Here is a 24,188-nt window from a genome sequence, read left to right as displayed (position 1 = left end):
TTCAGTACGTAAAAGAAAAGATACAACAAGACCTAGAATAACGACAATGTAGTATGATATGAGACAGTGGGTTATTAATGATACAACATTTAGAATTTAGGAGGGAAAACCATTAAGAGAATTGGTCATAAGAACATTATTAATAAACTCTTAATAAACTATTTTTTCCATTTTATTTTAAGATGTGTTGCGCTGTGATTTTTTTTTATAACATCAACAACCACCTTGGATAGAAGTATCTGAGTAAACATCTACTGGTTATTTTTTGGGCTGTGCTAAAGACAGTACCTTTACTCTAATTAAAATACTATAAAAATGACATATAAAAAATAATAAAAAAATTGCTAAATAAATTTTTAAAAAATAAGCCAAAGGTTTCCCATTTGACCTAAATCTAGAATTCTTTTGTTCAGATTAGCTCGGCTAACATTTTACTATTACAAAATAGGATTAATTATAAATGATTTTTCAAACCTTTAATAGAAAGAATGAAGACAGAGCTAGTGAAAAAGTAAAGAAAATGAAACTTTGGATGGTAGAAACCGGAGCAAAATTGGGAAAACGATTATCTTTGTAATACCAGGAATCATTTTAACCTATTTATGGAACCAGTTAAGAGTCAAAAATATATTTTTGCCTCCCTTTGGGAGAAGTTCCTACTTATGCCACATCATTCTCAAGTGTCCACACAGATAAATTTTAAAAAGTGGTAATTGTAAACTCTTGCTAGAAAGAGAATAAATTATCATTCCCAATCTTGTCTAGGATAGGCTTAGCGAGTCCTCACTTGTAAAGTTGTGTTACCTTGTAAAATTTTTGTAAGCTTATAAACAGATATGTTCGATCCGTTGTAATACTCGACATTAAGTATTTAACCTATTTTACAACATTAAGAATGGACAGCAGCATTCATATACATGTTTTAAGTAAGTTTATTGAAACCTTGTATGAGGTTTTAAATGGAAAACAACAAAAAAATAAATGTAGGGAAAAATCTGCAGAAAGCCAGTACACGACTTTACAGTAGGGGGCAGCAAACACAAGCTGTAAAACAGTAACAGTCAAAAAACATAAACTGAAGCTCCATATAGACTCAAAGTTGTTAGTTCCTATAAGGTTCTCGATAAATAAATATGAATTATAGACCAATATATAGACAGCAACTCAATGTGACTTTTAGTTGCACACATCTGTTTCATATGCTGCATCTGTCTGGTTCCAGAGTGTGTGAATGTTTTGTGTTTAAAGCTCAAAGCAATGCAAAAGATTCTGTTATTCAGAACTTCACTTTTACGTGACCCTGCTGCACTCCCCAGAGTACATACAAGCATTCAATGAAAGTCTTAAAGCATGTGTTGAGCAAGAAAAGTGATTTAAGTACAACATTATTTGTAGTAAATGTGTATCAGATGTTCCCATGGTGTTAAGAGTTATAAAAGAAAATGCAGATTTGGACACATGGTGTGCATATGTTGTAAAGCTCTTCTGCAAAACATCCCAGAGAAGCCATCAGCATTCCCAGCCTCCCCTGCTCTGGGTCTTCAAAAACAGGCCGCTGAAATATTCCACATTGCTAGCTTGGGTCATTTGATCAAAGAAATTTAGATAATCTACGGGTGACAAACAGATCGGACAGTAATAAAGACAGATAATACTTTTCTTTGAATTTGAGATGTTTTGCAGTCAGTATGTGCGGCAGGTTTATGAAGTGCCTGCTCCATGAGCCAAATCACATCTCTTCTGGATCATGTCCACAGAGGGGGAGAGGTACTTTGAAGAATTATGGAAGGCAGTCAGCATTCTTTCCCATTATCCTCCCTCTTTCTTTGGTAAGGTGCACGTTTGACGCAAGGCTGCTACGACTGGAAGCCGTATCCCCAAGCATCTGAGAGGAGAAAGAGAAACATTTGCAACCGATTGGGATCATATTTAAACGCCACGTAGATAAAAAAAAAAAAAAGCAGTGCTGCTTTTTTGGTTTGGTTTTGCATGTAAAGGCGATCATAATTCAAATAATCATCAAGGGGAAAAAAAAAACAATTTTTCCTACATGCTGACAGCTTTAATTTACATGGTTGTTTAGATGTACAAATATGTCTAAGTTATTGTCATTTGAGGGAGAATTACTCCCTCAAGTGATTATATTTTGTATATACTGTATATAGGTATAGCTATATAATTTATCTGTTTATTTTTTTATTATAATTATTTTGCTTCCACTTTCACAATGCACTAGTTTATTTTCGGTCTTTCATATGTCACACTTGTCACATTACTAATTTCATAACCCAAATGACCTTTGTCCTTCTGGACTCACCTGAGTGAAACTGTGCTGTGCAACACAGTCCATCCCCCCTTGCCGTTCGATAAATGGGAGACACACAAACTCTGGCATAAGGGGGGAGGTGTGTGAGGCGCGTCGACAGAGAATCGGGTGGAAGGTAAAGGGAGGAGCGTTGGTTGGTGGCTGAGCTTTGCTGCCCCTCCCAGGTGAGCCAGTAGCCCCTCAGACCAGCTGTGCTGCCCCTCCAGTCCACCTGCACTGAAGCACTTCCCACGGTGGTGAGCTGGAGGTCATCCAGGGCTGGAGTCACTGGGCACAGAAAGCTCCTAGCAGTTAGTCAGGCTTTATACCGAAAAGATTGGAGAAGTCGAAAAACAGAAGGCAGCAATTTTGAGACTAAACTTGAGACTGCAGTATGAGGATATGAAGGATAGTCTGAACTAAATTTGATAAAATAGGAATTTCTATTCATAAAAGTATTATTAATAATAGTCAAAGCTATTATTAATAATCTGTACCAGAGACCATGAGAAAACTCAATCCCAAACTCAAACTCTTCTCAATGCTCACCTTCTTGTGTGCAAACTTTAACTGACATCGATTTCTGCTTTCCTGAGGCATGCCGGGCAGTCACTGTGACCAGGTATGTTGTCCCTGGCTGGAGGTTTCTCAGCAGGGTGGAGTTCTGTGTTCGGCCCACTGTGACGGTCTGGAGATTGCCCCTGGGCAGGGTGGAGTACTCAATGTAGTAACTCGTGACAGTGTCTGGTTGAAGAGGGCCCCAGCTCACCCGAACACTGGTCTCCCCAGACTCAGAAATTGTTACAACAGCTGGACTCTCAACCACTACAAGAATAAAATAAAAAAATGATCATGGTAGACACATTTTTTCAAAGGTAAGAAATACTGACTGATGTCCAAAAAACGTTCTAAGGATGTTTTCACACCAGATAGTCCAGAAGACTCGGTTCTATTGAGGTCAAAAATCACAATATTTGTTACATTTTTAGCTGATTTGGTTTTCTTTCACACAGCACTGAGTCAAACGATCCGAACCTTTGAAAAACCTGTTACCCTCCTTGCCTGTGGGGGTGCTGCACCAAGAATCAAAGAAGGAAAAGACACAAAGATCTCAGACGAAGACATGAGCTCAATTTCCTTCTTCACAAGATTTAAACAAAAATAGAACAGTCTCAGAGCGTCAGATTTTAGCAGTTGAAAGGCTTCTTTTTAGTAAAAGATATCAAACATTTCTCCCTCTAGCATTTGTTTTGGTTATATTTTCCCAGAATACCCTACACTATAGTTCGCTTCCTGCTTTTGGAGCGGTTTTGAACCAGAGACAAAGGTTTTTAGGCAGACCAGAGTCAGTTTTTTTGGTCCGTGTTTGAGTTCGATTGCGCAGTTGGTTCCCCAAACAAACCGTTTGGACAAGAGTTAAGTTAAAGCTGACTAAACAGAGCTGGTGTGAAGGCACCCTTAGCTCAACAGTAGCAGAAAATAACAGTGCACGTTTCTGGACACAGTCTGGGAAACAATCTAACCTGGCTTTGTTGTGAAGGTGGTGGAGAGTGTGTTAAATGTTATTTCGTTAGACTCTGGAATCAGGCTGACAGAATAGGTGGTGTCTGGCTTTAGGTCAGTCAGTCTGAGGCTATTCAGCTGCGTGGACTGGATCAGTCTCTGGTACTGGTTTCCACCGGTGCTCGGACTGGTCCCTGATCCGCCGCCGCCACCACTGCCTCCAGTTGAAACTTCACCAAAGCGAATCTCGTAGTGGCCCGTCAGACCAGACAGAACGGGCCTCCAGTGGAGAGAGGCCGAGTTGGTGGACACGTCTCGTACATGAAGGCGCTCAGCTTTGATTATCTCTGTTTGGGACAAAACCAGGAGATTTTATTGGTACTGCAGTGCAGTTTAGGGGCTAGGAGTAATTTGGTCAAGTGTCATAAGTGTCAACAAGGAAGGTGGCAAAACAGATAGCTAAATATGTCCAGACTTCAGACAGCCTCCCACAGACACAGGCTCTGCTTTCTAATTGCATTCTTAACTCCTGCAATAAGACAACTTGAAATAACCAACCCGTAAACTGTCAGCAATAAAACAGCTACAGAGAGCATTGATATATGTGCTTAGATCTTTGTGCTAATTAAGGACTACTGTATTTCGCCTACATATACACAGGTTTTATTTATGCTGTGCATCATATCCTCTGTATGCAACATAAACTGTTATGAAGTGGGCTCTGCAAAGTAATATGCCAGTTACCTAATGCAGCCTGAGAATTGGGCAAACTCCCTACTGTGTATTTATGTATGTCTGACATAGTGTTGGAGAACGTAGGAAGGGAAGTTGAATCAGTAATCCATTAATAGATCAGCCGGTCACATTTCAGAGAGTCTCAAACATGCAGGAGTCTCATAGTGTCCTGGCATCCTGTCTAGACTTACACTGGAGGAACACTATGCCTTACTGGCAACCCACTGCACTTACTGCAGGTCCAACAATAAAAGAAATGTCTACAACAGTTAATGTTTTGTTTAAAGGACACTTTTGGTAAAAATTTCTTTAGATGTTTTCTGTATGGTTTCAACCTCAGTCTCAGTACAGCTGGATTTTATTGAAATCTCAGTGGACTTAAAGTAATTTCATTTTACATAACTTGTTCAATATTTAGCATTCTATATGTTGGTAATAACTGAATAATCACCCAACAACTGAAATCTGTAAATTTTCCTTCAATCATCTCTGAGAAGTTGTCAGCAAGTAAATGCAGCAAAATCCAATTTTTTCTCCCAATTCATTAAAACCATCAAAACTAAGAACTTCAAACATTTTCAGTCAGCAAGCACATCAGCTGACAGGTTACAGTTTGATGCTCTTTTTTAGTTCACAAAAATAAAATATATATCTACGTATATGTTTCAATGAAATAGAGGAAAATTATTAGTGGTGAACCGATTGCAGTTTTCTGGCCAATCACAGATTATGATCCTTAAAAAGTCTGACCCGCTGATTCTGATTTTGGCCGATGCCAGTTTCTTTTGTCTGAAATGTTGCTAAACATAGCAGGGAAGTCACTGAGTTGGCAACAGAGGGGTTAACTCCAAACATGCAAACATTTCCTGATTGGCCTTTATTTTTTGTGTTAAATTTTGGAATAAAAATAAGACTTTACACAAATTGTGACATTTGTAAAATATAGTTTTCACTTGAAATGAGAAATTATGTAAAGTTCTTAATTATTACATTTTATAACAGTTTTCTGTGAGTCCTAAATATGTTTGTTCTTCCAGTAAAACGGTAGGCAGCTTAGAAACTGCCGTTGTAAGAAGTGAGAGTAAATATATTGTTATATTTGGTATTCGGTCCTCAATGGAGACTTCAAATAAAACATTTGAGAAAAAAAGTTGCTAGTCAGAAAGCCGCATTTCCATTAATGACAAACAGGGGGCGACACTTTTGTTTGCAAACAGCAAATATTTATACAAATGTCAAATAGAAAATGAGCCTATATTTAACTTATTGATTAGTGATGATCTTGTAACTGATGCCACCTCGAGGGCCTCTGGCCCTCGAGGTGGCATCGAGGGCCCTCGAGGGCCAGAGTCCTCTGGCCCTCGAGGAATGCAGTTTGAGACTGGTTTAGGAGCATGGCAGCCAGTGCTGCAACAGCTTATATAGTCATGGAAGAAAACCAAAGAGCCACAAGCCAAAGAGCTGAACTTAAAGCTTTTAAAATAGAAGAGCACCTTTCAGTAGCAATCTCACCAATGATGGCATCGCGCAGGTCTTTGGTTATGATGCCCATGTCGTCAATGTCCACAAAGTGCAGGTGGTTTTCCACAGGAGGGGTCACAACCTCCCTCAGCACCTTGTAATTACTGTGCCCTGTTGAGACCACCAGCAACGCCACGCCCTCCTCCCGCAGCTCAGCCATCGGTCCAATCACGTCCCCTGGCTTCACCCCATCAGTCAACCACACTAGTACTCTGGGCAGCCCTTTTCTCGCCCCATCAGACGTCCCGGGGCGCAGCACCCACTCCTTGGCCATTTTGAGAGCATCCACAGTGTTGGTGTCCCCCCTCAGGGGTAGGATGTTTGTCAAAGCCCCCTGGAGGCCACTTTGGGTACTGTATCTGTTGAAGCTGAACTCCAGGCGTGGCTTGGTACCCACCTGCAGCAGCCCCACTCTCACTTGATCCCTTCCCAGAGAAAAGGGGAGCAGGAGCTCCGACAGGAAGGAGAGCATGCGGGCGTGCTCATAGGATGTCACGCTCCCTGAGGAGTCCAGCAGAAAGAGGACGTCACCCTCGCAGCAGTTCAGCACTGTGGAGGAAAAAAATTATGTATATAGTCATAAACCTCCACTGAGATTCCTTCTCACTCCCGCAATTTTTTCCACAATCGGCTGCCACAGAACACCCTCCCTTTCACAATCCAAGCTCCTTGGAAAAACGCTGTCTATTACAGCAATCTTATGGGGAATATTGTCAGCATCAACGCCACAGCGACATGTGCAGATAAGCAGCACTCAAAACAAACAAAACAGCCAGTAAGTACTTCACAGGCACCGATGAATGAAAGGCAGCTAAGGAATGAGCCAAAGGGTGATTTTTTTTTTCAAAACAAGTTGACATAAACAGTGAACAGAACAGTAGCTCCTGGATAGTTGTGGAAAAGGGAGTGAAGAAAAAAACAAACTGTAGGGAAATAAAAGACATGAAATCGAGTGAAGTGCAGAGGGAAGAGGGCAGGTCCATGTGAGAGACAGAGAGGAATGCTGGGTAGACATATATACATATACACATGTATATTCACACATATAAACATATACAGTGTAAGGAACTGAATCTAACAGAGATAAATGGCTGCAGACGTTCAGAATGGTCATTAATCCGAAGGAAAACAGCCAGACCAGTGGTTCAGAAAAACAAATCCTGTGAGAGAAACAGCAATTACATTTAGTTTGACTTCATAAGAAGAAAGCTCAGACAAAAGTCTTCAGAGGTTATGTTTTCTTTGAATCCTCTTTAGAGCTGAAGGCTGAGAAAGCAGCACAGCACCAGCCTTTCCTCTCCCACATGCCCTCCATCCACACCCACACCTTTATTCCTCCATGCAGCTCAGGAAGTATTTACGTCTCTCTTCTTGTTTGGACTTTGGAGTCTGTGTGCTGGTCCTTACCAACCCACACAGCCTCCACCTAAATGCAGGTGTGGGTTTATCTGCTGAAGTCAATATTGTCTAGACCAGGGGTGTCAAACTCAAATACACAGTGGGCCAAAATTTTAAATTGAACAAAGCCGCAGGCCAAGGTTGAACAAATGAATCTTTTAATATGGACCCAAACAAGTTTTGATTTAACAATAAATATTGAACAAGCAAGGCTTATATAACTTAAAAGTGCAGGCGTGCAAAATTGAATTGCTAAAAATAATAATAAAACATATAAATGGCATATTAAATAAAATTTAAATAAAAATTGAATGCCTCTTTTCTGAGGTAAATGTCAAAATTAGCTTCATACACAGACTAATAAATTTGAAAATAAAATAACATAACAACTATGAATAAATCATTAAATAAACTATGAATAAACCATTCAGGCCTTGGAGTAACAAGAAAAGGTGCGTAGAAAACGTATTTATTGCTCATTTTGCGACACACTGAGAAACAGTTTCTTCCCCACAGCCGTCAGAGCCATTACTCCCTGCCGCCCCCCCCTCCCACACATATCATAACCTCGCAGTCACACATACATATCCCCCACCCCTACACAGCCATATTGTTCTGCACTTTGCACTGTCACATCATCTGTACTTTGCCATAATTGGACCTGCTGCTTGGTGTGGTTGAGTGCCTTTAGTTAATTTAGTTGTATATATTGTTATTATTATTATTGTGTGTTTGCTTATTTTTACTGTATATATTTGACCTTTTGCACAGGAGCTGCAATGGAAATTTCGTTGAATTCTGTTCAATGACAATAAATGCTATCTATCTATCTATCTATCTATCTATCTATCTATCTATCTATCTATCTATCTATCTATCTATCTATCTATCTATCTATCTATCTATCTATCTATCTATCTATCTATCTATCTATCTATCTATCTATCTATCTATCTATCTATCTATCCATCTATCTATCTATCTACACTGATCTACTCTGATGCAGCCAAGTCAGATATCTGGCATCTTTTTTTGGATGCCAGTTCATCAATGTCGGGGCTCAGAGTTTGACTGAGGAAACCTTCATTATCGAACAAAGATGTTCGTCAGTCAGACGTCTCCTGTGAGACGTTTTCGTCATTTTCACTGAGGAGAAAAGTTGCTCACATACATATGTAAACAGATATTCTGTCTCCCACCTGTCCAGAAAAGTTCTATTTTCTGTCTTTCTTTTCGCCATTTTTTGGTAGGGTAACACAGTGACAGCTGTAGTTTGAGGTCGCAGTGTGGTTTGGGGGAGAGGCACGGGGATGCGGGGTGAGCCGGGGCTTTCAATCGAAGGAGTGCGCAAGAAGACGGATCACCACCTTCCTAATACATCCATGTCCGCTACCATAAGTGCTACTGACACAGAGGAGGATGCGTGTCTGCCTCTGTCCTGATTGACGTGCCAAAAAAACAGCAGAGCATTATGGGATTTGTAGTATAAGCGGTGAATGCGGCGTCACAGCGTTGCCAATGTATAATACCGGCGGGCCGGCTCTAATATTAATTTGAAATTGCCTCGTGGGCCAAATATAATTACACTGCGGGCCAACTTTGGCCCATGGGCCAGAGTTTGACACCTATGGTCTAGACCCTTTACTGTCTGTGGCTGATGCAGGTAGCAGTTATCACATAACCACGGGACATATCAGACACATCATTTCAATTAGGACTGGCTGATAAGTTCATTTTATTGATTAATAGAATTTATGGTTTTTGAAGATTTAATCTTTGGAAAATCTGGATTTTTTTCTATGAATGCATTTCTTGAGTTTCCATAGTTCAAAGCGATGCCGCCATCTTGGTTTGCAGGCGCGCTGTACAGCTATTTTGAACACAGGTCAACTCTACGAGGGAAAATTAGAGCCAAGCTATGATTTATTTACTTATTCATGAGAATAACGTCATAATATTACCAGAATAAAGTACAAATATTAGGAGAATAAAATAGTAATTTTATGAGATCTCCAACATGAAAAAACCCCAGAAACGTAAAATGAGGAATGTTGAGCATCTTGCAAAATTATCTATTGGTATAAGTTTTTTAGATCATTTTTAAATTAAAATTAGCATTAAATTATTATCAATAGCAGGACTTTGAAAAAAATCAGGCAAACAACTGTGACCTGGGGTGGTCAGGTAAGATTTTCAGAACTATATAGAAGTGTTATTCTCATTAAAATGATTTTTTTCTTATATTTTTTATGGTTTTATATTATACCTATGAATGGAAATATGAAAAGCAAAACGTATGACCCATGGACGATAAAGGTTCTGTGAATTTCATACGAAACAAACATAACTTCATCAAATTCTAGTTTTCTTTTTCTCAACAAACAAAAATCAGGAAAAGTGCTTCCTGTGTTGTTAGTCCCCATTTACTCTAATAAATGGGCAATAAAACTGGCAATAGTCCATCTGTGTTTAATAGGAATTAACTACATAATCGGCAAAGACATCGGTATCGGCCGATATTAGTTTTTTTTTAACATATCGGTCCAATGAGTAAAACTGGGCCGATATCAAGAGCTGATATTTATTTCCATCTTGTTGCTGTTTGTGTTTCTGGAGTCGGTGATGTTTATTATTTATTATTTCTGGTCATGTGACTGTGATGCAGCACAAAGTTTGAAGAGTTTAACTGAAGCAGAGAAGCAATGCCAACAGTGTGGTTGTTTTTTAAACAAAGTTGAAAGGATATAGAATAGAATAGAATTCAACTTTATTGTCATTGCACTGTCACAAGTACAAGCAACGAGATGTAGTTTGCATCTATCCAGAAGTGCTCTATGAGATATAAATATTTATTTACAGATGTACAAGACTATGTATGTATGGACTATAAGGGGTTATAGCAAAGAGATATAGATAGTGTGTATAAATATAAATATGGGAGCTATATGCACAGATTATACAGAATATACAAGAATGTTAGGGAATGGATTATATATGTATATAATATAATACAAGATAAATAATGGCAGATAAAATTTACAGGTTGTATGTGTGTGTGAAGAAAACAGTCCGTGATGTGTGTGTGTGTGAGGATAGTCCATGTGTTATTGTTGTATGAGAGGATAGGGGAGTACAGTCCTTATAGTTTATGTTTTATGTCAGGAGGCGTTCAAAAGCGTAACAGCTGTGGGGAAGAAGCTGTTCCGGTGCCTGGTGGTTCTGGTCCGTAGGCTTCTGTAACGCCTCCCAGAGGGCAGGAGGGAAAAGAGTGTGTGCTGGGTGAGTGGAGTCCTTTGTGATTTTCCCGGTATATGGAAATATATACATAAAATGTATAAATAATTTTGGTAAAGGTCGGTCATCGACCATAACTGAAATATTAATATAAGTATATTAATATTCCAGTAAGACACTGATCCTAAACATGCAGCCAGAGCTCCAAAGTAAAGGTTTATATTCATGCATGTGTTTCTAGCGGTTCAGACATAAACCCAGTGGCAACAAAATTCTGTTTATAGATGCTATTATCCAATCTGACTCAGCTTATGCTAAATTCAGAAAAATCCCAAGAGAATAGATTAATTTATGAGGCAGTAGGACTTCATCAACTCTCAATCTTGATTGTTATGAGAACAAGTTTTTATATATATAGTATGACTATACACTGATGAAGTATAATTACTGCAAGCTCGTTATCTCATCTGGTTTCTATTAATGCAGCAGCAAAGTATCAGATCCCACTCACTAATACCATAGTTATAAAAATCCAGTCTCATTAAGAAAACCACAATTGTCACAGTCGCTAAGTTTAGCCGCTAATGGTCGCAGCACCACAGCTGTTTTGATGTTGGTTTAGAAATTAAAAGCTGTCAACCTGTGGGTCATTCCAACTGGCAATGAAAGAAAAGACAAACATTAAAACTAAATCAAAGTAGAGTCCTCATGTTTGCTTGTTTTTAGAAAACATGAAGGAATGGATGGATAGAGTTGATTAAATCCTGTAATTTATGTGACTTATTGAGTTAATTTCTCCCACAGGACTGTTCTATCCTCCCCTGCTGTAATGCTGAGAAGTGTATGTCTGATTCCTGTCAGGGCACTTGAGGCCATCCGCTGCCTGCCTGTGTGGTCCCTGGATGCCCTCTGGTTTGGGAACCCCCTCCTGCCTGAGGCAGTGGGACTTCATCAACTCTCAATCTTGTACCTGGAGCCATGCCATGTCAGTGAGAACAGTGGAGTAATATCAACCCCACCCTGATCCACAGAGCAGACAGTGTGTCCATTTAGTGGAGCGCTTTACTTCCTAATGGCAGGAGTCACAGACATCATTGTGTCATTAATGCATTTAAACTCAATTTATGTTCACTGACTAAAAGTTACAAATCACTGATCACTTTATTTTAAATTAAATACGAAAGTGAAACCTAAGTATTCAGCTTAAGTGTATTTATTTTTTTTACTCGTTCAGTAATAATAAAGTCAACATTATAAACGAGAACAATAATTGTTTTTTTTGTTTTTTGTTTTTAAAGAAGAAGGGTTTCAGTTTCGTTACCTCCTTCAGGTGCGGAGTTCTGCGAACACACCACCACCACCATCATCATCATCATCCATATTAACATGTGGCTATCCATCACAACGGCTGTGTATCGGTTCCCGTCGAGCAGAATATATCACAGACCTTCTGTCTTCCAGGCTCAACCATACATTGGCAGCAGCCCGGAGGCGCACACTTCCCTGTCAGTAAATCACTGCCAGGCGCATAATTTACGAGAGTCACATCCAGCGCGCCTTTACTTTTTCTTTTTATCGGTCCTCTTCGCTGCGCATGATCAGCTAAGCTCCGGAGGTGAAATTAAAAAACTGAAGGCAAAATTTCAGACCATACGTGTGCGCAAAAAGTTTGGACCCAAATGCCCGTCTCTCTCTCTCTCCCTCTTTCTTACTGAAGATACAGCTGTAGAGCACAAAGAGGTAAACACGAGCTCCCCGGAAACAACTTCAAAATAAAATATATACAGGATGTCCTCTTTCAAATTGGTCCAAAGAATGTATATTTTGTAGTCTAAATATTGTTACTTACAATCACACTGACTGTGAAACAACAACAAGAAGAAGAAGATCAAGTTAAAGTAATTTTCACTAACATGTTTCTTTTGAGTGAAAGTAATATTAACATTTTTGGGTTCAGCTGGATTCCTGACTTAAATCTGATAGAGACTCCATCAATGAATCAATCGATTCAAGGTGGCAGCATGTTGGAGCAGCTCTGTTCATTTTATTCTGATTTTTTCTATTTTTAAAAGCTTTATTCCCTAATTTCTAGCAGAAACAATAGTTTTTTGAACAACTATTCTCTGGTTTTGGATGCTGTGCAGATGGAAGGATTTTTTCTGATACCTTTTTTACTTTAGCCATTTGTTAGGATGCATTACCATAGCAACAGGGTGGTTTGCAACAGGAAGCAGCTGATTAACATCACAAAAGCTCAAATAATACCTCACCTGCATACATAAAGCCCAAATGCCTTTTAATCTCAATGTGACCTGGATGCTGTGGAACCTCTGAAGAATATTGTGCAAAGAATATTCTTTATAAAATTAATTCAGAGTATTATCTTCATCAGACTGTGATACAACACCAACGCCTTCAGTCAGAGGTTTTTCAGATTTACACTAATCCAGGATATCATCCCTGCCCACAGCAGGAGAATGTAAGTTATTGTCAACATGACAATAAAATCCAAATAAACTCAGATCATGTTTCTCCACAATTATGAAACTTTTTATGTTTTTGTATACTGCTAATAGCAACTCATTGGCTGAATGACAAAATTGTAAATCTGAAGAAAACCTGATCGAGATGCAAATAATTAAAATTGTGGACAAACTTTGAAGCAGTAATGTTTAAACATGTAAATCAATAATAAAGATGTCCATTAGTTTCATATAGTAACAGACTTATTCTAGTAACTTCTATGAGTAATAATTGCTCAATGTGTGAAAGTTGAACATAGTTAGCTAACTTAGAATGCAGAAAGCTAATGCTAACTTAAATTAATCAATTTGTTTTCTAAAATGCAATTCAGTCACAGTTTATGACCCAGTGTTTGGTTAATACTGTCCAAAATGTTAAAAATTTGAAGAAAAAAAAGTTTCTAATAAGGCTTTGTAAAGTTTGTTAAGCTGAGACAAATTTATGTGCAACCACTGAAATGTCTGGTCAAATGCTCTTTTTATTTTTCTTCTATCTTCTATCTTTTTATTTTGAAAGTTGAGTTGATTTAACTTCCTGCTAGTTTCTTGTCCTTGACAGAACAGGTTAGCCTGAGGAGCTTTTCCGTCCTCCTCCCCTGTTTTCCCAGTCTCCCCAGTAACCCAGAAGAGTAAATAGGTTCACCAACCAGGCGTCAATCTGAACCAGAATTATTTTCACTCCTCAACACTCAGTTAGCAGCCTCTAAAATGTAGAGAGGCACAGGGGGGAAAAAAGAAAGAATACTCATATAAAAAGCTGCCTTTAAAAAGATTTAAAGATGAAGGGGGGTGAGAACTGAAAGGTTTATTAAGCAGTAATAAATAATACAATGGGAAATACAAATCACCTAATAAGGTGACAACAAATCACCTAATAAGGTGATTTGTTGTCATAAACTCTCCACATAGCCAAGCCAAGTCCAAGCTAGCATACACAAATGTTTAAGCACACAAATGTGGTCTTTTCATTATGTTTATTTATTTGCTTTTATAACTATAACAGCACATAAATACAAAGGGTCAATATTTACAGTGTTAATCCTTCCTTTTCATTTCTGCAACAATTCAGTCTATGCTGCAGGGTTGGGCATTTATCGTATATTGTTTATAGTTTATTGTGAACATTTTCAGTTATTTTCGAAACAACACTGACAGTATGATCAAAAATATTATTTTTACAATTTTCCACCGTTTGTTCCACAAGATTATCAATATATAAAAGTACAATTGAACATATGATTAAATGTAGTTTAGTGATATGAATCAGACTTAGTTAGCTGGCATCCTGGAGAAACCTGTTATAAATGAGAATGTTATTAAAGAATAACATTTGTGTTTGTGGAACTATAAATGCTTTGTCATGCAGTCATAGTGATACAGGTACTTAAATAAGTAATTCATCTTTTTAACCATGATGTTTATTGTTACCACAATATTACCACAAAATATCACAATGAAATCCTAAGTTGACATTGTCCATCACTATCTGTGGATATGAACTTCTAAATTCAAATTATGCAGACTGTTGGTGGCCAGTTCTATTATTGGTGTATTATTGGTGTTTTTCAGAAAACACTGATAATCTTCAGTCGGATCAGGATCTGAGACGTTTCCTGTCCAAAAGTCAAATAACTTTTGATGTTCCTGTCTTTTAGCCACTTCATTTTTACTTTTTTATTATGACATGTTGCTCTGCCGTGCTGGAAACCACATTAGCAACAAACTGCACAGATTCCTGAAAGAAGTTGGTGTTTGTGCTGGTTTTGATCTCCTTCTTTAATCATGGGAGAATTCTTGGGCAGAATTATGAGGAAACCCAAATTCCTGGATGAGAAACAATCCCGGAAAGGCAATCCAAATTGGATTGGATCATCATTGGCATGGCACAGGAAAGCTCTCAAATTTCTTTTACCAAGCAAATGATTTTCCTGATTCTGACACAACAGAAAGGAGGAAACAGTACGATAGGAGAAAATGACTTTGCACCACACTAATGCCGTTAGTCCTTTTACCTCAAGCAGGATTTTCATTTGTGGTTGATGTTTTTCTCAATGTTTTTTTTGGCTTCCCCCTGTGTACAGATGCACTCTTGTGCTGCCAGTGTGGAGAAAGCTCTGTGATGGTTGGAACCTGAATAGTAGACACATTCGTTAAGAAAAAAAAAAGTCCAGCATTCTTGCTGGACATGCTATGAATCATTTTTACCTGGAGCTGAAACTCTCATCTCCTTCTCTCTGTAGTCCCAAAAACGGTTTCTTCCGTTACAATTTTCTTTTCATCCATTTCCAAATATGCAAGACAATGTTAATGCAAAGCAGTAGTGAGTGCACTTTTCTCCTGAGGTAATAGAAACAGGAATAATTTTGGTCATCTAATTAGACTGACGAAGTGATTTCAGCTGGACATATTCATCAGTTTTACCTGTTAATTTCTTTCCATTTAGATTAAGTTCGATTGTCATTATAGGATAAGAAGAAAATGTGAAACTGGGTTTCTTTGTTCTATATGCATCTAATCACTCTGCTCTATAATCTAAAACAAAAGTTGAACAAAATGAAGCCATAAGGTTAGCAAAGCACATTACATTGTCATCGCAAAAGGTTTTGGCTAAACACTCATCATGATAGAAGCAAACAAAAACCACAAAGATTTATGAAGTTTCAACTCTAGAGAGAGAAAGTCTGCAAAGCAGCACACTATTAATTTGGACAGAAAGGTACACACACATTTTTTTTTCAACCTCTTGCAGAAAACATCACGATGCATTCAGTTGGGATGCTTCAACGTAGACACTGGTAATATTGTTTGCTCTGCGTAGTTTCTGGAGGTTGCATGCAAACAAAATGTTGGTGGGAAGAGATAAATAGTTGGGAGAGGATGGAGGAATCCATGTGGGATATGAAAAAGTCTGGGTTCCTCTTATCCGAATACTTCCATTATTCCTGTAAGACGCTGACAGTAAACACACCCTCCAAACAGAAGAGCGCACTCTGTGATTTGGGAGCTTTGTCTGAGTTTTATTCTAATCGTCTGCTGTGGGATACCACAGGAGACAAGTACAAGCATGTAATTATAATTGTTGGTGGTGACTCACCTTTTGTTCAGTGTTTGTACTTACAAAAGAAAGATTTGGTCGCCCATGGAAATGTATGCCTGTGTACAATCACTGAAAGTTTTAGTTTAGTACTATGATGATAAAATTGAGTCCTCCCAGAACGCTACACTCCACTAGAATTCATTCACGCCCTGCTACCACTGGACATGCAGCACTATTATTCTGTGGCTTGTTTGTTTTTCTGCACGTCCTCTTTAGATGAACAAACTTTTCATGGGCTTTAATTTTCACTGTATTCCTGTAGATGGGAGTTCTCTACCTGATTTTTGGCAGTCTGTAGACAGAAAACCCCAGCAGGGTTCAGTCCATATAAACAAGAAAAACAACTCAGCCTGCACAGTGTCTTGCTAAATAATTTATGCAATTATGTCACATTTTTCACCTTAAAAATAAACTTTAGTGGTTGTTACGTTAGGTGACACAACATCACAGCATAGTGAGTAATCATGAAATGGTTATAAAAATTTATCGTTTACCTCCTTCAAGCTGACACCCCTAAACTGGTAAATTCAGTACCAACCAGAGGGGGGGATCTGTCCAAAATATCACCAAGTTGGTATGAGTATTGGATCGATATCACAGATAAGATCGATACTTTAGTTTCAGATTTCATCTTGAAATTGTATTTTATTTTGTACTGTACTGTACTCTCAACTCTACCAACAAAAAGATTTTGTTTTGACACGCAAAACTTTTCACCTTCTTTTTATAAAAAAGTAAACAAAAAAACTGTGAAAACTATTTTGCTGATAAGCAGAAAAATGGATCTTGCTAGCTCAACAACTATTCACAACTTTGCGTCAGACTATCATAAAATTCTACTAGAATATACCGAGGTTAGTGATTGCTTGCGTGACAAAATGTGGAAAGGTTGGGGGTGTGATGACTTTCACAAGGCATCTGTGTTCCTCCCTGTCAGGCGCCGCATTAGCTGTGAAACGACTGACTGACTGGCAACAAGTAGCTCAACTGCAGCTCCTAATGTTATCATTTGACACAGAGCTGAAATCCAGACATTTCCGGCTGTTTCCACCAGGCACAGCCTCATGTCAGCAACTTGTCTCCACTGTCACAAAAACTGAGAGTCATTATGCAACTGAGAGGTGAGCTGAAGCAACGCCTTTCGGCTGGGGCTCTGGGAAATGATGGAAACTAAAACTCTTTCAAGAATGGGAAAAGAAAGCTAAGAGGGCGAAATTGAAGAGTTTACAACATTTTATTCATCCTAACATTGGGGGTGCGATAACACGGACAGTGAAAAATGAAACACACCCTGTGGATGAGTTAAAGCATGAAACGGCCTTTATAAGCAGCTCAATTTATGGCCTGTTATACAAGGTCTTGTAACTTCGGCTCATAATAGCAGCCCAGTTGTAATTACCTATTTAAACTTTGGCTGCACAGTGGAATGCCACTGCTGGTAGTTAAGTGAATTTGTCAGCCCTATACATTTCGTTCCTTTATGCCAGCCTGTAGGATTTAAGAAAGTTTGTTTGTGCTGCTTTGAGAAAGAACAGAACAAAGGCATAAAGGGCCTTGAAGTTAGTTTACACTTAGTCATATCACAACCACAAACTTCACTTATGGTACATCAACAGAAAAAAACTGTCCACAGAATAACTATTTATAAGAAGGTGTGACGAGATGAAAGTCATAGTTGAAGAAAGGACATAAATAATCCCATATGTAGTTTGACACTAGCCATGAAAGCTAGGCAAGTTTATTTGGTTGGTCATACACAGAGTAATACGAAAACTTCAGAGGAAAACAAAGAAAAACACATTCAAGGGAAAACAGCAAACGTGTAGGAAAAGCTGCTCTTGTCAAATGAGACCATTATCCTACTTCCTCTCCCCGATCAAAAACCATATTCATCCTGAACACCACATTCTGACATGTTTGTTTACAGACTCTAGTGCAGAAACAACTACAAACGCCACACCAGCAAAAGGTAAGTTCGAATTTATTTGTGACCAGCAGCGGGGAGGGGGGCAGACAGGTGGACGGAGCATCCACTGGGGTCGATGGGCGGACAGGCAGGCGAGCGCGTTGAGCGAGAGGGGCGGGGGAGCGGGGGGGGGGATCCAGCAACGAAGGCGGACAGACAGGAAACGGAGCCAGGCAGGAGACGGGGAACGGCTGTGAGCAGGAGCCGCGTGGAGCCGGACGAGAGGCCAAACCAGACCCTCTTACAGACCAGGAACGAGGATTACTTCGGAACGAGGACTCTTTGACCAGGAACGAGGATTACTTCGGACCAAGGAACGAGGACTCTTTGACCAGGAACGAGAACTCACTGGAAGCGTAGAACCATCTGGCAGCGCTATCAGGATCCGGCTTCTATAAAAACGCTCCTCCTGATGAATAGATGAGCTCCAGCTGGCCGCTCCTGTCCGACACGCCCTGCAGGAGAGAGGGTAGGAGACAACACACATTCACAGCACCGCTTCATGGACATGACAGTACCCTCCCCCTTAATGGACGCCTCTTGGCGGACAACTAGAGGTAGGAGCAGACGACCTCTCGAAGGAAGAGATGAGATCAGGGTCCAAAATAAAGGAACGGGGAATCCAGGACCGATGTTCCGGTCCATACCCCTCCCAGTCCACCAGATATTGATGGCCACGCCCACGAGGGCGGACCGCCAGGATGCGCCGGACAGAAAAGGCAGGATGGCCATCCACTAGCCGGGAGGGTGGAGGGGGGTCCGGTGGAGGGCACAAGGGACTGGAATGAACAGGCTTGATCTGAGAAACATGAAAAACCGGGTGAACCCGGAGGTGAGAAGGGAGCTTGAGGCGCACTGTAGAGGGGCTAATGACCGAAATGATGGTAAAAGGGCCAAGGAACCTAGGAGAGAGCTTCTTAGAGGTGGACTTAAGGGGAAAATCCTTCGAAGAGAGCCAAACCTCTTGGCCAGGGGTGTACTGGGGAGCCGGCATACGTCGTCTGTCTGCTATCCTTTTATTCTGAAAGGAGGTGCGTTGCAGGGCAGCCTTAGTTTGCCCCCACACTCTCTGACACCTTCTGAGGTGGGTTTTAACAGAAGGGGTGGCTGATTCTGGAAAAGAGGACGGTAGGAGAGGTGGCTGGTAGCCAATAGAGGCTTCAAACGGGGAAAAGCCTGTAGCGGCCGAGACATGTGTGTTGTGCGCATACTCCACCCAAGGTAGATGGGTGCTCCAAGAACCAGGATTAGATGCACAAACACAACGCAGGGTATTCTCCAGCTCCTGATTAAGTCTCTCACATTGTCCGTTGGTCTGGGGGTGGAAGCCAGAAGATAGACAGGGCTTGGCCCCTAGCGTGGAGTAAAAATCCTTCCACACACGTGAGACAAACTGAGGCCCTCTGTCGGAGACAATCTCAGATGGGATGCCGTGCAGGCGGAAGACATGCTGTAAAAGGAGTCTGGCTGTCTCGGGGACCGACGGGAGCTTGGCCAATGCCACTAGGTGGCATGCCTTGGAGAACCTGTCAATGATGGTGAGAATGACTGATTTATTATGGGAGGGGGGAAGACCAGTGATGAAGTCCAGGGCAATGTGAGACCAGGGACGTGAAGGGACTTCGAGAGGCTGAAGCAGCCCGGCAGGAGGACGGTAGGACGATTAGCACAGGCGCTGCAGGCCCTGACATATTCCTGCACATCCTGGTTAAGGGATGGCCACCAAAAATAGCGTCGGAGGAGTCCAATAGTGCGGCTAACCCCAGAGTGACAGGAGAACCTCGATGCGTGACCCCAATGGATCACTTGACACCGCACAGAGGTGGGGACAAAGGTTCGATTGGGGGGACCTCCTCCAGGGTCCGGTTCACCTGCTAGGGCTGCTTTGAGGGAACTCTCCAGCTCCCATGTGATGGAACCGACCGTACAGGTGGGCGGGAGGACACTCTTGGAGGAGTCGTCCAAGCTGTCAGGGGAATGCTGTCTGGAGAGGGCGTCTGGTTTAGAATTTTTGGACCCAGGGCGGTATGTGATTGTCAGGTTAAAACGGGAAAAGAACAGCGTCCAGCGGGCCTGTCTAGGGTTCAGGCGCTTAGCAGACTGCAGGTAGGCTAAGTTTTTATGGTCTGTCCAGACCAGGATGGGCTGCTCTGTGCCTTCAAGCCAGTGTCGCCATTCCTCCAAAGCCAATTTGATGGCTAGGAGCTCCTTGTCGCCAATGTTATAATTGCGTTCGGGAAGAGTGAAACGTTTAGAGAAAAAGGCGCATGGGTGAAGCTTATTATCGAGGTGAGACCGTTGGGACAGAACGGCCCCTACCCCGGTGTCGGATGCATCCACCTCTAATACGAACTGAGTAGATGGGTCTGGGTGAATCAGAATGGGTGCGTTAACAAACCTCTTCTTGAGCTCTGAGAAGGCCCGGTCAGCTTCCTGGGTCCAGGAAAAAGGTCTCTTGACAGAGGTAAGAGCCGTGACGGGGGCGGCCACCAAACTGAAGCCTCTGATGAACCGCCTGTAGAAGTTCGAGAAACCTAGGAAGCGCTGCAGCTGCTTCCTGGAAGTTGGAACTGGCCACTCCTGGACAGCCTGGGTCTTCTCAGGGCTGGGCCTCACCTGTCCTCCCTCAAACACAAAACCCAGGAAGGTCAAGGATGGTTTATGAAACTCACATTTCTCTGCTTTCACAAACAGGTTATTCTCCAGTAAACGTTGAAGAACCTTCCTTACGTGGGTCCGGTGTTCGGTGAGACTGTTGGAGAAGATTAGAATGTCATCCAAATAGACAAACACAAAAACATTCAAGTAATCCCGAAGGACATCATTTACTAGGGCCTGGAAAACTGCTGGAGCGTTACAAAGTCCAAAAGGCATAACCAAGTATTCAAAATGTCCAATGTGGGTCTTGAAAGCAGTCTTCCATTCGTCTCCCTCTCTTATTCGCACTAAGTGGTAAGCATTGCGCAGATCTAATTTGGAGAAAATGGTGGCCCTTTGGACCGACTCAAAGGATGAAGAGATGAGAGGGAGAGAGTATTTGTTCTTGACGGTAATTTGATTAAGCCCCCGATAATCAATGCAGGGACGGAGTGACTTGTCTTTCTTTTGGACAAAGAAAAACCCCGCCCCCATGGGAGAAGAGGAGGGACGGATTATGCCCGCGGAAACAGACTCAGAAATGTATCTCTCCATGCCTTCATGTTCAGGTCTTGACAGACTGTAAAGTCTGCCTGAAGGCAGGGGGGCTCCAGGGAGCAATTCAATTGCACAATCATAAGGGCGGTGTGCAGGGAGAGATAGAGCTAGTGCCTTATTGAAAACTCTCTTAAGATCATGATACTCGGTGGGAACCGATGATAAGTCTGGGGGTTCAGGTTCTGCAGTTGGGCTGGGGGGCCCCCTAGGGACGGCAGATTGTAAACAGCAACTATGACAGTGTTTGCTCCACGACTCAATGAGACCATTGGACCAGTTAATGTGCGGGTTGTGAGTCTGTAACCAAGGGTAACCAAGAACCAGGGGGGCGGACTTGGTCGGAAACACAAAAAAAGGAATCTGTTCATGGTGATTTCCTGAAACCACTAACGAGAGTGGGTCAGTGCGGCAGGTTATGGTAGTTAATGGACCTCCGTCCAATGCCGACACTGGAATGGGGGCAGAGAGAGTGTGGACCGGGATGTCATACTCCTTAACAACCTCTGGACTGATTAAGTTTTGCTCGGCCCCTGAATCAATAAATGCTAGTATGGGATGCGTCTCTCGACGGATACAAAGAAGGGAAGGGATACTCACATGAGGTTTGGTGGTGAGTCTGCCCGCCAGTACCCCCACGCTTACTGACGGGCCCCGGCTTTTGGGCGAACAGGGCAGTTGGCAATGAAGTGGGCGGGAACCCCGCAGTACAAGCAGCATCCGGCGTCTCTCCGCCGTTGACGCTCCTCGGGAGTGAGCCGGGCCGACCAATCTCCATAGGTTCGGGCGGTGGTAATGGGGACGCAGGGGGACTCGGGATCGGCGATGTGACTCTGTGTAACCTGGTTGTTGTTATAATTACACAAAATGTCTTTTTTTGTTGTTGTTTGTATTGCTCTCTACCTGACCGAAAAGCTGTCATTGTTTTGAATGTGTTACTTTAAGAACAGTAGCCCCTCCTTTTTATTTCTTCTTCTATGGTTTTGTCTTTAAAATGTTTGCGTCCCTTAGGCCCTCCCCTTTTGTCATGTTGTCCTGCGGGAGAGGTGTGTCCTATTTACTTTCTATCTAAATACTTCCAGTTTATTTGTAGATTTATTAAGTTGATTTCTGTTATGTATTTTTGTTTGTGTAGGACTTGGAGCGGGCAGCTTGTAACTATTGTTTTTCTGTTGGATATTTTCGTCAGGTATGTTGTATAAAAAAGGTTTATTTTATTTAATGTGAGACATGATCCCGCCCTTTTTGTCATGTTGTCCTGCGGGAGAGGACTTGGAGCGGGCAGCTTGTAGCTATTGTTTTTCTGTTGGATATTTTCGTCAGAATAAATCTTTGAAAGCCAAACAGAGTCACGGCCTGACTAACATCCAATAACCAGCACAACGCAGAAGGGATCCGGTTACACTTGGAGCCGTTTGACCCGCTGTAACGTCGAATCTCCACTGCTGCAGCTGCTGCTACGTTGTCCCTTTCCCGCCTTTGACGTCTTGCTCCGCCTTTGCCCTGCGCTTTGACTGGCAGGCGTTGGCGCGCTGTATCCTAGCAACGAAGTAACTGTTTCTGTTGGTCTTCTTTTTTGTGCACCTCGTTTTATACAAGTGAAGAGGGGAAATAAGTGAAGAATAATTGAAAAAGTTTTTTTAATTTTATAAAAGTTTTTTTGTGTGTTTTGGGACAATAAAACCAATCTTAAAACAGTACAATCAACAAATAATAATAATAATAAACAAAATGTAAAGACATGAAACCAGTCTGTTTATTACCCTTTACCTGTAGATAAGGCTGGTTGTTTTTTTGTTTCTTTTGCTGACTGTTGCATATGAGTTCTTGTGTGACTGATTTGTTTTTACACTGTTTGGATATCTGCATTTTATTTTTGACATCGCTTCTTTTTGATCCACTGTTATTTTCCATAGTTTTTGTCTGTTAATGTTTGATGAAATGTCTGACACTGAGGTACCTTTTAAAGGTGATGAAGTGGACCGGAAGGTCACTTTTAGTTTGGGGAGGGGCCAACATTACATGTCATTTGGAAGGGGTAGACCTATGCCTTTTAGTCCATATGAATTTTCTGTTGATCAGCTTGGGATTAACCCCCCACCTGTCCCTGCTGCTGCTTCTACACCCATTGGCAAAGCAAGGCCTGACCCTACCCAACTTGTTTCTACTGAGGCTCTCAGTGGGTGATTGCTGATCTGGCTAAGCAGATTGGGGACGCCATTACGACGAATCTCAATGGACTAAACCCACGAAGTCAGTCACAGTCTCAGGTTGCTGACAGCCAACCCAGCGACCTGACCGATCAGTCACAAATGAGGTTTGTTGTTCAGTCTGATATTAGAGCACCTCCATATTTCAAAGGTGACCACTCTGACACCTTCTCCATCCAGGAATGGGAGGGTTTGATGAGATGCTATCTGTCAAGGATGAGATGTGTGGACCCTGTAGAAATGTGTGAGATCATCACATCCAGACTTATTGGGAAAGCCAGAGATGTGGTTCAGGTGTCGCTTCGTTGCCAGCCTCAGTCATGTAGTGACAAGTTGGTTTCTACTGTTTTTGATATTTTGAAACGCAACTTTGGTGAGCTGATCTTCTCCAGTTTGCCGATGAGAGACTTCTATAACATCCTGCCTGCTGATGGAGAGACAGCCATGGACTACTGGATTCGACTGAACAAGTCTATTGAAGCGGCTGATGAGTGTTTGCGTAGGA

General features: G+C 41.4%; 1 protein-coding gene across 1 annotated transcript; it reads right to left on the bottom strand.

Moving 5' to 3' along the window:
- Positions 1 to 916: 916 nt before the first annotated feature.
- On the bottom strand, positions 917 to 12,408 carry vwa1 (von Willebrand factor A domain containing 1). Its single transcript, XM_032568232.1, has 6 exons — positions 12,018 to 12,408; positions 6,056 to 6,613; positions 3,829 to 4,155; positions 2,855 to 3,130; positions 2,318 to 2,593; positions 917 to 1,885 (listed from the first exon to the last, which is right to left on the bottom strand). The coding sequence occupies exons 1-6, from the start codon at positions 12,094 to 12,096 to the stop codon at positions 1,857 to 1,859; spliced, it is 1,545 nt and encodes a 514-aa protein (XP_032424123.1). The 5' UTR covers positions 12,097 to 12,408; the 3' UTR covers positions 917 to 1,856.
- Between the last annotated feature and the right edge of the window lie 11,780 nt (positions 12,409 to 24,188).

Source organism: Xiphophorus hellerii, chromosome 1 (assembly GCF_003331165.1).
Source record: "Xiphophorus hellerii strain 12219 chromosome 1, Xiphophorus_hellerii-4.1, whole genome shotgun sequence".
In the NCBI taxonomy this organism is placed as follows: Eukaryota; Metazoa; Chordata; class Actinopteri; order Cyprinodontiformes; family Poeciliidae; genus Xiphophorus; species Xiphophorus hellerii.
This window is presented reverse-complemented; position numbering and strand designations above follow the sequence as displayed.